Below are 12768 nucleotides of genomic sequence, written 5' to 3'. Positions count from 1 at the left end.
TGCCCTCCTCCAGGGGATCTTCCCAACCCAGGGATGGAACCCAGGTCTCCTGCATTGTCAGGTGGCTTCTTTACCACTAGCGCTGCCTGGGATTTGGAGAGGGGGTGAGGCAAAAGGCAGGTGTCAGGTTGAGTGGAGTGGTGTACCTTATCCCTCCCCAGTCAGTCGTGCCTAGGGGCAGCACATCTGGGGTGCTTCTTGTCCTTGGGCCCACCGGGACTCGGGACTCATGGTCCTTGGCTCCTTGATCCCCAGGTGGTCCTGCCGACGTGGCTGTCTTCCGCAAAGTTCTCCTCACTCATCGACAGAATCTCTGACCCCAAGGACTTGAAAAAACTTCTCAGGACCCGGAATAACGTACTGGTGCTTTACTCCAAATCTGGTGAGTACCTCTCCTGGCCTTGGGGCCGTGGTCAGGGATGCAGTGGGATGGAAAGGAAGGAGCCGGGGCAGAGGTGGGAGGCAGAGACCCCAGGACTAAAAACTGCCCATTGAGGGTCTTGACAAAGGGGCATTAGTGCTGCTGCTTTGGATCCCTAAGAGGTTGTTTTAGTTCCCTTTTACCAGGGTTCCTTAGGAAAAGCCCTCTGGAGTCCCTCAGTGCCTCAGGAGGGAGAGGACATGTGAGTGAAGGAGGCCAGAGGACAGTGACCACCAGGGATGTACTCTCTGGCTGCTGGATAGCAGGCCAGCCCCGCCAGGGCCACGCTTCGCCAGAGCTGTGGATTAATTGACTGACTGGGCCAGCCTGTCTCCAGCTGAATTGGCCCAGGCTTGGGGGCACACACCCAGGCTGGCAGTCCTGGCCTTGCCTGGCCCCAATCTGTCTCGCTCTGGGGTCAGAGCAAGAGACTGAGTTTGGAGTGGGCTCCGCACTCAGTGTGGGGTGGGAATAGCGGTTTGCTTCTTCTGACCTTGAGGCTGGAGAGGGCATCATCACAGACGGAGAGGTTTGCTCAGCTCTTGGCTGCGACTTTGAAAATCTGACTTGACGCTGTTCCAGCAGAGTTAAGTGTTCTTGCTGCCCTCAAGGATGCCAAGTTTCCTGTGCCCCAGAGAAGCAGTAGCCAGTAGGCATGGCCAGTTCCAGCACAGCTCTCCCAGCAGCTCATCCTCAACACCCAGCCCGGGGCGGGGGCAGGGAGGTGGTGGTGCTGATGGATCTTCTGGACGCATGTCCCACCTGAGGCCTGCGTCCTCCATACACCCGGCACGTGCTGGTCCTTGCCCTTCTGAGGGCCTGGCACACACTCCCAGGGGTTGTTTTTCTGTTGGGAATAGGGGGAAACTGAGGCGGGAGACAGTAAGAGTTGCTCCTGAGGCCTGGGCTCCAGGGCACTGAACAAGTGTGTCTCAACTTCCTTGGGTGCCCCTGGAGCTGGGGGGTCATCAGCCCCACCCAGGAACACGTGGGTGTTCACTTTTTTCACTGTCTTCCCCGGGCACACCGCTTCACATAAGCTCACCTACTTAGAAGGGCTCTGCAAGGAACTTCTGAGACACACTCTGATTTGCTGCCTTTCCATGAGGGAGGCAGTGCAGGTTGTCAGGTGATGTCCAGTTTATGAACGAGGAAATTGGAGCTGCCTGGCCTGAGGTCCACCAGGCAGTGGACGCTAGGGCGGGTCCCTCTGTCCCTTTTGCCTGGCCTCCTCTGCTGGAGGCAGGAAGAATGTGCGAAGTCTGCAGTGACGGGAGGCTCAGCCACCAGGAAAGGATGCGGAGAGTAGAGTGGGAAGGTGAGGTGTCTAGCCCAGGGCTTGAGGGGCTGGGAGCGCTCTTGTTTTCTCTTCTGCCCTGGCCCAACCTCTGTCCCTGCCTCTTGGCAGTGGGGCTCTCAGCAGCCCCGTGCACCTGGCTCCTCCCTGGTTTGGATCTCTGGGCTTGGACCCCAGTGGTGACTTTACCTTCCTGCCTCCTGCCCAGGCCTTTCCTGACACTGGGGACCTCCCATGGCTTTAGGAGCAATGTGATAACCGGCTTCTCTCCCCTCCTCATCCCAACCAGTGCCTCCCTTTCCATGGCTGAAAGGCAGGCTCAGGGAGGGGGCTTCATGTGCTCTACTCAAGTTTCCCTCCCCGCCTCCCGCTCCCAGTCTGAAGGGTGAGGATGACCTTTCCCACCTCGGCCGCCCCCCCTTGGCCTGGGGGTTCCAGGGAGGGCCTCTGCGGGTGGCTCTGTGCAGGGCTTTTGAAGGATGTTTTCTGTTCACTGCATAAAAGGCTCAGCAGGCTTTGTGTTCACAAACAGCTTCCATTATCCACACTAGAAAAGGAGATCTGAGGAGGCAAATAATTCAGATATCATTTCTGCTTGGCTTTAGAACATATCATGCAGTTTCTGGCGGGTGAGGGCGGCAGCCTGCTGTCCCCACAGTGTCTGCATGGGGGCCCTTTCCAGGGAGCTAGCTGACAGGGACAATGCGGGAACGCGACAGCCCGGCCACAGCCGCCATGCCGTGGAGCGCCGAGGGCTGGTGGCGTGGCGATCCTGGCCACAGGGGCTCCATGTCTGAGAGCCTGCCCTCCTACCGTACGTTCCAGGGGCTCTGCCCCAACACCTCTTCCTTTCTCATGTTCACGCCGCCTGGCCCTGAGGCATAGTCCATGGTCCTGCAGCTGACCCCTCCTCCCCGGGGTACTGCCAGGCTGGGGAAGAAGGCTGTGAGAGTGACTTGGGTCCATTTAGCGTCAGTCCGTCAGACCAGAGTCGCAGGTAAACCTCATTTAATCGCTCCGCTGTATGGGGCCCCTCGGTGGGTGTGTGACACACAGGTGAAGGGGGGGTCTGGTCCCAGCCCTTGTCAGTCCCCAGGTTGGGCACCAGGACAGGCAAGCGTGGAACCAGCAGACTCGTCGCCTGCTTAGTTATAGAATTGTAATTGTTCAGTTACAGAATTTTCAAAATGTGCCCCAGAAAGGTCATGAGTCAGAGATTCTACAGGGAGTTGAGGATCTACCAGAGAGACTTGGCAGAGTGAGATGTGAGGCGTGGCTTGAAGGAGGGGTGACGGGTTCTGTGTCTGAGGGTGGTGGGAGCAGGGCTTTCTGAGAAGAGCTGGATGGTCCTCAGTTAGAACCATTGCCCACAGGGATGCATTGTTGCTGGTGCTCAGAACCTCACCTCTAGGGCTGGCCTCTGTCCTTCCTTGCCCAGGGCAAGATGGCAGGGGTGGGGGCAGTGTTGCTTGGGCACAGATGTTTATTTACTTATTTATTTTACAGAAGCTGCAGCTGAAAGTCACCTCAAGTTATTGTCTACTGTAGCCCAGGCAGTGAAAGGACAAGGCACCATCTGCTGGGTGGACTGTGGGTATGATCCTGGGGCCGTGGGCCGTGGTGGCTGGAGGGCAAGGGGTGGGCTCTGGTGGGTGGGGTGGGAATTGTTCCGGATTGATATTCTGGGAGAGGAGGTATGATGGAGAGATAACTGCTGAAGAACACCCCCCTCCCCCCGCAACCCCCCAGTGATGCTGCAGGACCACTATGGGCTGGAGAAGGGTAGGTGTGGCTTCCCCGCCTGTCTTTACCCACCCCTCTTCTTCCCTTTTACAAAGTACTTTTACTTGTTACTCTGTTGTCATGCACTTGATTTTTGTCTTCTCAGAGGATGCAGAAGGAGCCTTGATGCCCGAAGAGGCAAGATTATTTTCAGGGCCACTTGGTGGGCTTGCTTATGGGGGGAGTCTGCATTGAGAACCATGTGCTTTACCCGCAGCCCAGGCCCTTCATGGGGGTCTCCAGGGCCCACAGTGCACAAATGGGGAGTCAGCTGGCAGACCTGTCTGTTGCTCTGGCGTCCGAGGTGGCTCTGTCACACGGGTCAGTCCTGGACAGGTGGCTGAGTCCTTCCAGCTCTTTCCTCTGGCCTGTGTCCCCACCCCAACATGTCCCGATGACAAGGCTGTGAGCTGCTTCTCCTCCTGCTGCCCCTGCCCCCTCCCAGAGACTCTGTGTCAGTGTCATGGTGGCAGAATCTCATGCCAGCCCACAGGAGGCCCCTTCTGAGTGCAGCAAAAGGGGGCACTTTAAACTCCTCAGATCCTTCTGAGTTTGGGAGTTTTAAGTCCATGGTGTTCTCGGCTTCCTTTCCTTCTCTTCATTAGGAATAATTGCCACATCTCTCCACATTCAGCACTTTTGCTGCTGGGATTTATATACACACACCTCTTGTCACATAATTAGTTCCCAATTGGGCATAGATTGGCAAAAACAGAGCAAAGACACATAGAGAGTGAAACATACGGAAAAGGTCAGGAAGAATAGGTTTGTTCTTTGCACGTTTGTTGAGCACTGTCTGCCTGCAAGGCACTGCACTGAACTGGGTGGACACCAGCATTTACATGTCCTTCTGATTGAGGATAGGAGGTGTTCCCAGGGCCGCTGAGTCCTCACCTGGACTTGGGGTTTATTGGGAACGTGAGTTTGGGAAGAGCAGGGGAGAGGAGCATAGGTAGCACTACAGTTTTGTCAGTATGGGGACGAGGTGGGGCTCTCCTGGGAAAGTGGCACTTCCTTTCCTCCACAGCCCATAAGGGTCTTTGTAACCTTTGTAACTCTGTCCTTGCCTGAGTGACAAACCCTTTACTACTCTGTGGTAAAGCAGGACTGTCACCTCCAGACCCACGTGAGCTGTTAGGGGCTCCACTCCAGTGCAGTCTTCTCCCTCTTCAACCTAAGTTCTCAGTGGCTGTTTTGCAAGTAAACTTCTGGGACACAACTGTTTTATAAGTTGGTAGCCTCAAGCGGGTCCTGCCTGTCATTGGAGAGAATTGATGGAGAGGCATATTTTGACAGAGCACCGAATGAGGCCAGAAGTCTTCGTCAAGCAGTGTTTGCTGCACAGTGTGTGTGTATGTGTGTGTGTGTGTGTGCGCCTGTCTGGTCTTTGTCAAGCAGTGTTTTTTGCACTGTGTGTGTGTGCGCGCGTGTGCACGTGTGTGCGAGTGCATGCGTGCGTGCGCATGTGTGTGCGTGTGTGCGCGCATGCGCGTGTGTATGTGTGTGTGTGCGCGCCTGTCTGGTCTTCGTCAAGCAGTGTTTGCTGCACTGTGTGCCTGTGCATGCATGTGTATGTGTGCACGTGTGTGCACGCGCGTGCGGACGTGTGTGTGTGTGTGTGTGCGCACACACACACACCTGTCTGGCCTATACCTCCTGATTGATTCAAACACCGGTTTAATGGAACAGACAGCTCACTAAACAGTTGATGAGATTTCAGTTGTTGGTTACTTCCAGTTCAGAGTGGGTCTGGAAGTGTTCTAGTCTCCCATGTGTGTCTCTGTCTCCTGTATTTTACCAGGACTGCTCTGTGTGACTGGCAAAGTGATAGAGCCCGTTAGAGGGGATAGGGTGCTCTGGAATATCCGTACCAAGCCAATGGAGCCTCATCACAGGGAGTTCTTCCCAGGCTTGTAGGTGGCAGAAGTGGGCAGAAGATCTTGGTTTAGCTGCCCCATCCACCTGGGTCCATTCACTTGAGCACTTACTCTGTGCTTTGAGGCACAGACCTGGCTAATAGTGTCCTTGAGGATTGCAGTATGCAGGGAGGCAGCAGACATCTAGCCAGGTGATTACAGTCACTTCATTCCTTCTGCCTAGAAAGGTTGAAGAAAACTTCCCGGAGGAGGTTGAGTTCAGACTTGGGGCAAGCCTTCAGAGGACCAGGTCTTTCAAGTGCCCTGGCCTTCGCTGCAGGCAGCTCCCTGTGGTGTGGCCCCTCGGTTGTCTGGCCGATGGGTCTGGAGGTGACAGTCCTGCTTTGCTCCCTGGACAGGCAGGATGTATGGTGCTGGGCTTAGCGTGTAAAGACAGACTAAGAAGAAGAGAACTGGGGACTCATTTGGAGACATAATGTCTGGAATCAATAAAAAGTGCTGCTGGAAGAGAGAATCCTTTGACTTGATGCTCTAAGATGAAGATCTAGGGGGCAACTTAGGACTTTAAAGAGGTAACCTGAAGACAAAGGGTTGACTCTTCACATAATTGCTACTCAACTCATGCCTCTAAGAGGAGGTATAAGCTGAAATATTAAATAGCTTTTAAAAGTTTAGATAAGTAGGTGGATTATGGAGCTATAATGGATGATGTTGGAAGCCAGAATATCAGGTAGGATACAACCAAATCTTCCCCAGAACAACCACAGGGATAGAACTGGGAGCTCTGGTCCTTGCAGGCCGCCCTGGGTGGCAGGGCACGGATCACCATTACACAGGGAGATCCCCATGGATGTGAGCTGGACAACCCCTTCTGCTCAGCCACTCCTGCTCAGAGATTTCTGAACGTGCCCCATAAATCACTAGGGGAACCCAGTGTGTTCTCTCTAGGCCCTGTGATGACAGCACTCAGCTGTGTTCGTGAGTCTGAATGAGATGCCCCTGCGGTGGGCAGATGGAAGGGCAGAAATGCTCTGGCGGGTGCTCTCCACTGCTCTGCAGGGGTGTGAGCAGGGGACCACAGGTGAACAGCCGGAGCACGGCTGCCCTTGCATGGGCCCTGCTGTGTGTGCTTCCCCAGCTCTGCGTCCCGCCCTGCCAGCGAAGGGATGGAGGCAGAACGGGGATGCTGGGACTTGGGGTGGGATGACAGCCCCTCTGCTTTCCTCCCTTAGAAGGCAGGTGAGGGGCCAGGGGGCATCCGGGGGAGAGTAGACAGTGCTCCAGGGTGGGGAGTCTGTAGAGTGTGTGCAGTGATGACACAGCCCTTGGCTGAAGGGTCAGCTCAGCTGCTTACTAGCCCAGTGACTCTTGTCTTCAAGAGTTTTTCCTTGGGTGAGGAGGTCATTGTGAGGATGCCCCTGAAGAGAGATGAGTCAGCCGCAGTGCACAGGCTGTTCTGTTTGGACCCTTACGAACTATGGGGTGCTGTGAAATTTGTAGGGCTGCAGGTTGGGAGACCTGGCTTTGAGTCTAGGCTCTGACAGCAAATAGCTGTGTGACCTTTGGCAAGTCACTGCCCGTCTCTGGGCTTCAGTCTACTCTTGTGTGAAACATGGAGTTGAATCTTCCAAGTTGCTCTCATCCCTACATAGCCTGGTTGAGAACATTCTGGAAGCTACCAGGCTCTTATGTGTGTACACATATGTGCCGGTATGTATGCACATGAAGGCCCGTGTATTCATGTAAGTGTGTGGGAGGGTGTGTCTTCTGGTCTTCGTGTCTCTCCCCACCCTTGGTGTCTGCTTCTGACATCCCTCCTGTCCTTCGCTCTCAGCCTCTCTCCTTCTTTGTTCCCTCTCCTTTGATGGTTTCTCTTGCCTCTTCCTTTCTCTGGTCCCTGCCCATTCTTTTGGTCTTTTTCCTTCTCTCTTCTCTATGTGGATATTTCTTCTCTTTTCCTTGCTTTTCTGGCTCTTTCCTCCCTACCCCTGCCTGCACACCGACAGCCACACACACCCTTCTCTGCCGGTTTTCTCAGGCCTGTAACTTGTTGCTCTGAGGTGTCTCTAGGCTTCCTGGCCTCCGTCCAGGGGCCTGTCAGCTCTCCCTTCCCCTCACTCCACCTCCTGGCTCAGATCTCAGCAGCCACACTCAGGTTGGCTGGTGGTACTTGTTCAGCTCTTAAGTGGGTTGTGTGTGAGGGAGTTGGTATTCCCCGTGTGCTCTGCAGCCTGGCATCGGGCTCGGCCTTGGCTCTGAGTGCTGCTGTCTGGGCAGCGAAGCTGGAGCCAGCAGGCGGGACCTGTGCCCGGCGTGCTGATTCCGGGGGCTGATTCTCACTGGGCCGAGGCAGCCTTATGGGGTGCTTGCCGCTTTCTTCTCCCTAGGGTTAAGGTCATTATGTTATGGCATTTTCCTTCTTCCCCGCTCTCATTCTCCCATCTGCTGTCTTTCCCCAGGAGCAGCACTGGCTTCCTAGATCCGAGATGGGGGGCCTGCCAGGGCAGGCATAACATATTTTGAAGCCCATGTTTTCTTCCAGAAATTATTTGCTCCTTTACATGTAAGCATGTTGAATTATCATGGGATATAAAGTGGGCTTCCAGAAGAGGTTGTCGTTCTTTTGTTGTAGCTTCAGACACCTCGTGGCATGCTGCCATGCTCTCATGAGGGTGTCGTGTCCCCTCCAGAACTGCTGGGCTGGGGAAGCAGGTGGAGGATGGGATGACACACTCTTTCTTGTATCCTCTTTTATGAGCTCTGCTGGGTGATTCATGCTCAGCCAGGTGTCTTCTTGAGGTCGTACCCAGGAGGACAGGCAGACTTGGGAGGATTCTGCTGTGGGAGTCCCGTTGTCAGCAAGGCCAATGAGCAGCCCCCCAGGTCCTGGCCAGCTGGAGGCCCAGCTCTTCCAGGGCTGTTCTCTGTCTCCTGGCTTTGTTCTCCAACCCCTTCCTTCGGTGTTGTCCTCCACAGTCACTCTGAAGCTGTTTCTTGCTTACTCGCTCATCTCTCATTTTCTTCATGTCTCTGAAGGGGGGAAAAAGTCCCACCTTTCCTCTCCTCCCCATCCTCAGGGTCACAGGTCCATCTGCTCAGAATCCTGCCATGTTAGACCCAGCAGATAGGGCCCCTTCTTTGGTAGGGAAACAGACCCCAGGAAGGCTGAGTGGGCCAAGGACACACAGTGTCCAAGATAGGCTGGGGGCCTTGCCTCTGGTCCTTATAGTCTGCTTTCTGCCTGCTGCAGGAGGCTGCCCAGGGTTTGCATGGATATAAGATTGTTGCCTGGCCAAGCGAGGATCTGGTTGTGAGTTAGGAGAGAGATGATGGAGGTTCAGATCTTTTTTGAATCTCCACCATCTGTCCTGGTTTCTGGCTCTTGGTTCGTCCGTCAGGATGCAGGCAGCCTGCCTTGGTGTTTTAGTAATACTTGACCCCGTCGGGGGATGGAAAGCTCTGCCCAGCTTGTGTGACAACTCTGCATTTTGCAGCTGGGGAGCCAAAGTCCTGCCGGAGGTCACAGGCTGGCTAGGGGCAGAGGCAGACCTAGACGGCCAGTCACTGCAGCCGGCGGCCACTGCGGGAGGGTTTCCTACTTAGGCTGTGACGTCTGTAAGTCGAGTAACCGCTTTCCGAGCCTCCAGCACCTTACTTCTCTCTCTTCCTGCTCTCACCCGCTCACCTTTTATCTCTGGTGGGTCTCTTGAATGATCCTTATTGCATGTGCAGATCTAGTAAGCACAGCACTGTGTACCCGCAGCCACTCTCTGCACTGCTGGCTAGCGACCCACAACAAAGTCGAACAGAAACAACTGGGGTGTGTGTCTGTCTGGGCTGGGGATGGGGAGGGAAGTGTGAAAAGGCCCCAGTGACCTTCCTCCACATTCTCTGTAGAGCAGAGTCCAGGGAGGCGGGGAAGGAGGGGATGTGGCAGGTCAGGGGGTGAGTAACCAGTAACCAGGCAGAGGATGGTGAGGCGCCAGCAGAGAAGGCTGGTTCCTGCAGGACAGTCTGGGGAATGACAGGTGAAGACCTCTGCACGGCCAGACACTTTCTGTGGTTGTCCCCTCCCTCTCATCCCAGCAAAGCAGCTTATTCCCTGCTGTCTGCCTTTGTCTCCTTCCTGGCTAGAGCATTAGTCATTGGCTAGGGAAGGGCAGGAGCACAATTAACTGCGAAATCTATCAATCCAGATCCTTTTAAGTCCCTGAGCTTGGGTAATTTCTCCCCTTCTTGAACTCTTACGACTTTTATTGTACTGCACAGTTTGTACTGCACAGTTAGTGCATATGCGCATGCACACACGCACACGTACACACTCTGAGAGGCAGAATCGTAGGAGGGAGGGGAACCGATCTGAGAGCGCACTGTCAGGAATTGTCACCTGGCAGGATTCCTGGAGCTCAGTAGGCAGAGCCCAGAGAGCCAGCCATGAGCGCCTCATCCCAGCACGACAGCCAGCATCACTCACTCACTCACTCAGGCTATTTATAGAGTGCCTGCTATGTGCCGGCAGCCTTTGTAACCCTGGGGAACCAGCCATGAACAAAACAAAGCCATCGGCTTGGTGGAGCAAACCTTTCTGATGGGGGTGACAGTCAGTGGACGTCTTGGGGGAAGGGCAGAGAGCTGGTGGGGAAGGGCGGGCGGCAGTGCCAGATGAGGGGGGCTGAGGCCCTGGGATCTGAGAACAGAGGTGCTCAGAGAGGTTGGGAAGCCGGCTCCCCACCCGCCACCCTGAGTGCATGTGTGTGCGTGTGCACGTGCGTGTGTGTGCAGGGGGGTGGGGGAGCAGAGGAGAGGAGAGGGTTGCAGAGTCGGCCTGAGGGATCCTGTGCCGAGATGGAGCTACAGTTGCTGGACGGTCATGGGGTCATAGGCTGGCTGCGGGCGGGGCTGGACATACCTGTGAGGAACCTCCATGCTGCCCCCCACCCCAGCTCCACCCAGCCCAGGCAGCTGCTTTGGGACGTTGCTCCTAAGCCTGGCCTGGGTTCCCCGGGACAGCAAGGCTTTCTCCCATGGAGTAGGTTTTTTCTGCACAGCCAGCTCGGGCTGGGGTTGCAAAGACTAGGCCCCATCTCTCCTCTCTCTGCTTCATAAAATCACAGGAAGAGGCTGCCAGCCAGACTCCACAGAGGAGAGTGCTAGTGTGAGGCTGCCTTGCAGTCTGGGTGCCCCTGCTGGAGGCCAGCATAGGGCGAGGGGGCTGCGGGCACCTGGACCTGGTTTCTGCCGCAGCCCCTATTTGCTGTCATGTTTGAGTGGACAGTAGGTGGTCCCAGAAATCGTTGGCATGAAGCAGAGCAAAGCCGGACAGGGAAAGTGCCAAGGGAATGGTTGTAAACATCCCAGTTAAGCCCTCCCGTCTTCCTTGGGGCAGGGAAAGGGCACCTCAGACACAGTTGTCAAACAGACCCTGCTGCCTGTCCATGTGGCTTCACCACAGAGCACCTGCAGGACGGGGCAGGCTAGACGGTAATCAGCACCGTCAGTGGGTGCGTGGCTGCATGGCTGCACCTTACAGGGCCCCCTGATGCACGCTCTTGGCCCTTCTGGGCCCCCTCTGCACCCCAGCTTATCTGTCCTCTCTGGACTCCCTATCTTAAAAGGTCCTCACCTCCTTGGGGAAGCAGCCTTGGCTGCATCATTAGCCTTCCTTCCTGAGCTCATTGTGTATTTCTTGAGATCTCTGTGTGCTGGGGCAGGATTGTGGCTGGAAGCTGCAGGGGCTACAGTGTTGGCTGCTACAAGTAGGATTGCACAGGGAGGGATGGTGTGGTTTTTGGCGGGGGGGGGGTCCCTGAGAGTGCCTGACACACCCTCTCCAACCCAGGCACCTGGCCGGTGAAACATGCTTCTTGAATTGCAAATTGCATATTTACACTTGAAATGAGGTTCCATAGTGTAGCCTGTCCATTGTGAGTGTGGCTTTTAGAATTGAGCTGAATGGTGTAATTAGTCCATCTGCTCCAGGGCTGGTGCACAGCTGTGTGAAGCTGATGGCTGTCAAAGGTGAACTGGTGGGAGCTGACAGGACTTCCCTCAGGTGGTGGTCATACCCGGCAGAACAGTTTTTCACGTGGTATAGTCAGCTGGGATTGGTGCGGGGTGGGGGTGCTAAGAGACCCTCACTGAGTCCACTGAGATGTGGGGAGAGGGTCCTGGCATGAGGAGCAGGGCTGAAGGAGTGGGGTAGCTGGTTGCCTCTGGTTGGAAGTTGGGAAGACTTGGCTGAGTGTGGTGAGGTCATAGGGAGGCTGCGAAAGCAGGTAAGGTCTCTGAGGGGGCTGGTGCAGGGCACAGGGGAAACCAAGCCTCATGGGGGTGGCAGAGGGGTTGGAGAGACAAGGGAGAGCCAGGCAGGGTGGCAGCAGGCATCAGATCACCGGGGAGCTTCCTTAAAACACGGTTGCATGAGGACCCACTGGGAGCTTTAATAGAGTACGCCTGGGAGGGAGCTGAGAATTTGCACTTCTGACAGGCTCCTGGGCTGTGCTGATGCTGCTGGTCCAGGGACCACATTTTGAGATCAGAGGTCTAACAGAACAGGAAGCAAGATTAGAGGAGTCATGCATAAGCACTTGGGGGATAGTGAATGGCTCCCGGCCGACACTTCTCGTTAGAAGAGCTGCAGGAGTGTGATACTGCAGACCGCTAGCACCTCACTGAACCTTTCGCCTTTCTCTGGCTTTTATCAATGCCTGATCAGATTTCGTAACTCCTTCAACATCATAGAACGTTTCTCTCCTACCCTGGTTTGGTGGTGGCACATGCCTCACATCAGAGGTTTAAAAACAAAAACTTCGCTGGGGCCACAGGTGGAGCTTCTGAGTCATGGCCTGGGGGGTGGTCAGGGAATCAGTACATTTGAAAACTTCCCCCAGGTGATTCTAATGAGCAGCCAGGATTGGGAACCACTACCCTGAGCTTGTTTTTCTTACAATGTGCCACCTGCCCACTAAGCTTTTAGAGAACTTACATGGCCCCTTATACGCAGTGATATGTCCTCCCCATCTGCTTGCCTCTGTCTTTCCAGATCAGTCCAGATCCTGCTGGTTTCTCTCCTTCCTCCAGTTCTCTGAGAACTCATTTGTAGTGAGGGCCTCACTTGCTATTGAGAATCCTAAGTTATCTCCTTTACTCTTAGGTCACCAGCAGATTTTCCTCTGTCCAAACCTTCATGGGGACTTTAGGTAACAATTGTCTTTTCCCCAACATTTGTGTCTTTCAGTGATGCAGAAAGTAGAAAATTGTGCAAGAAGATGAAAGTTGACCTGAGTGCAAAGGACAAAAAGGTTGAATTATTCCATTATCAGTAAGTACACATAGACTTTTCCAATTTCCAAATAAATGCTGAAAGCTTTCATTGGTATTCTCTGCAAACC

General features: G+C 54.8%; 1 protein-coding gene across 1 annotated transcript in view; it reads left to right on the top strand.

The window, feature by feature from the left end:
• The window catches only part of PDIA5 (protein disulfide isomerase family A member 5), a 91867-nt gene that overhangs the window by 18973 nt on the left and 60126 nt on the right, over positions 1–12768 (top strand). Inside the window, exons 2-4 of the mRNA XM_043874205.1 lie at positions 256–382; positions 3225–3312; positions 12615–12698. Coding sequence (XP_043730140.1) covers positions 256–382; positions 3225–3312; positions 12615–12698 — 299 coding nt within the window. The remainder of the gene's footprint in view (positions 1–255; positions 383–3224; positions 3313–12614; positions 12699–12768) is intronic.

This window comes from Cervus elaphus, chromosome 19, assembly GCF_910594005.1.
Source record: "Cervus elaphus chromosome 19, mCerEla1.1, whole genome shotgun sequence".
Classification (NCBI taxonomy): domain Eukaryota; kingdom Metazoa; phylum Chordata; class Mammalia; order Artiodactyla; family Cervidae; genus Cervus; species Cervus elaphus.
Note: the sequence above shows the minus strand (reverse complement) of the source record. Positions and strands in the feature narration are given on the sequence as shown.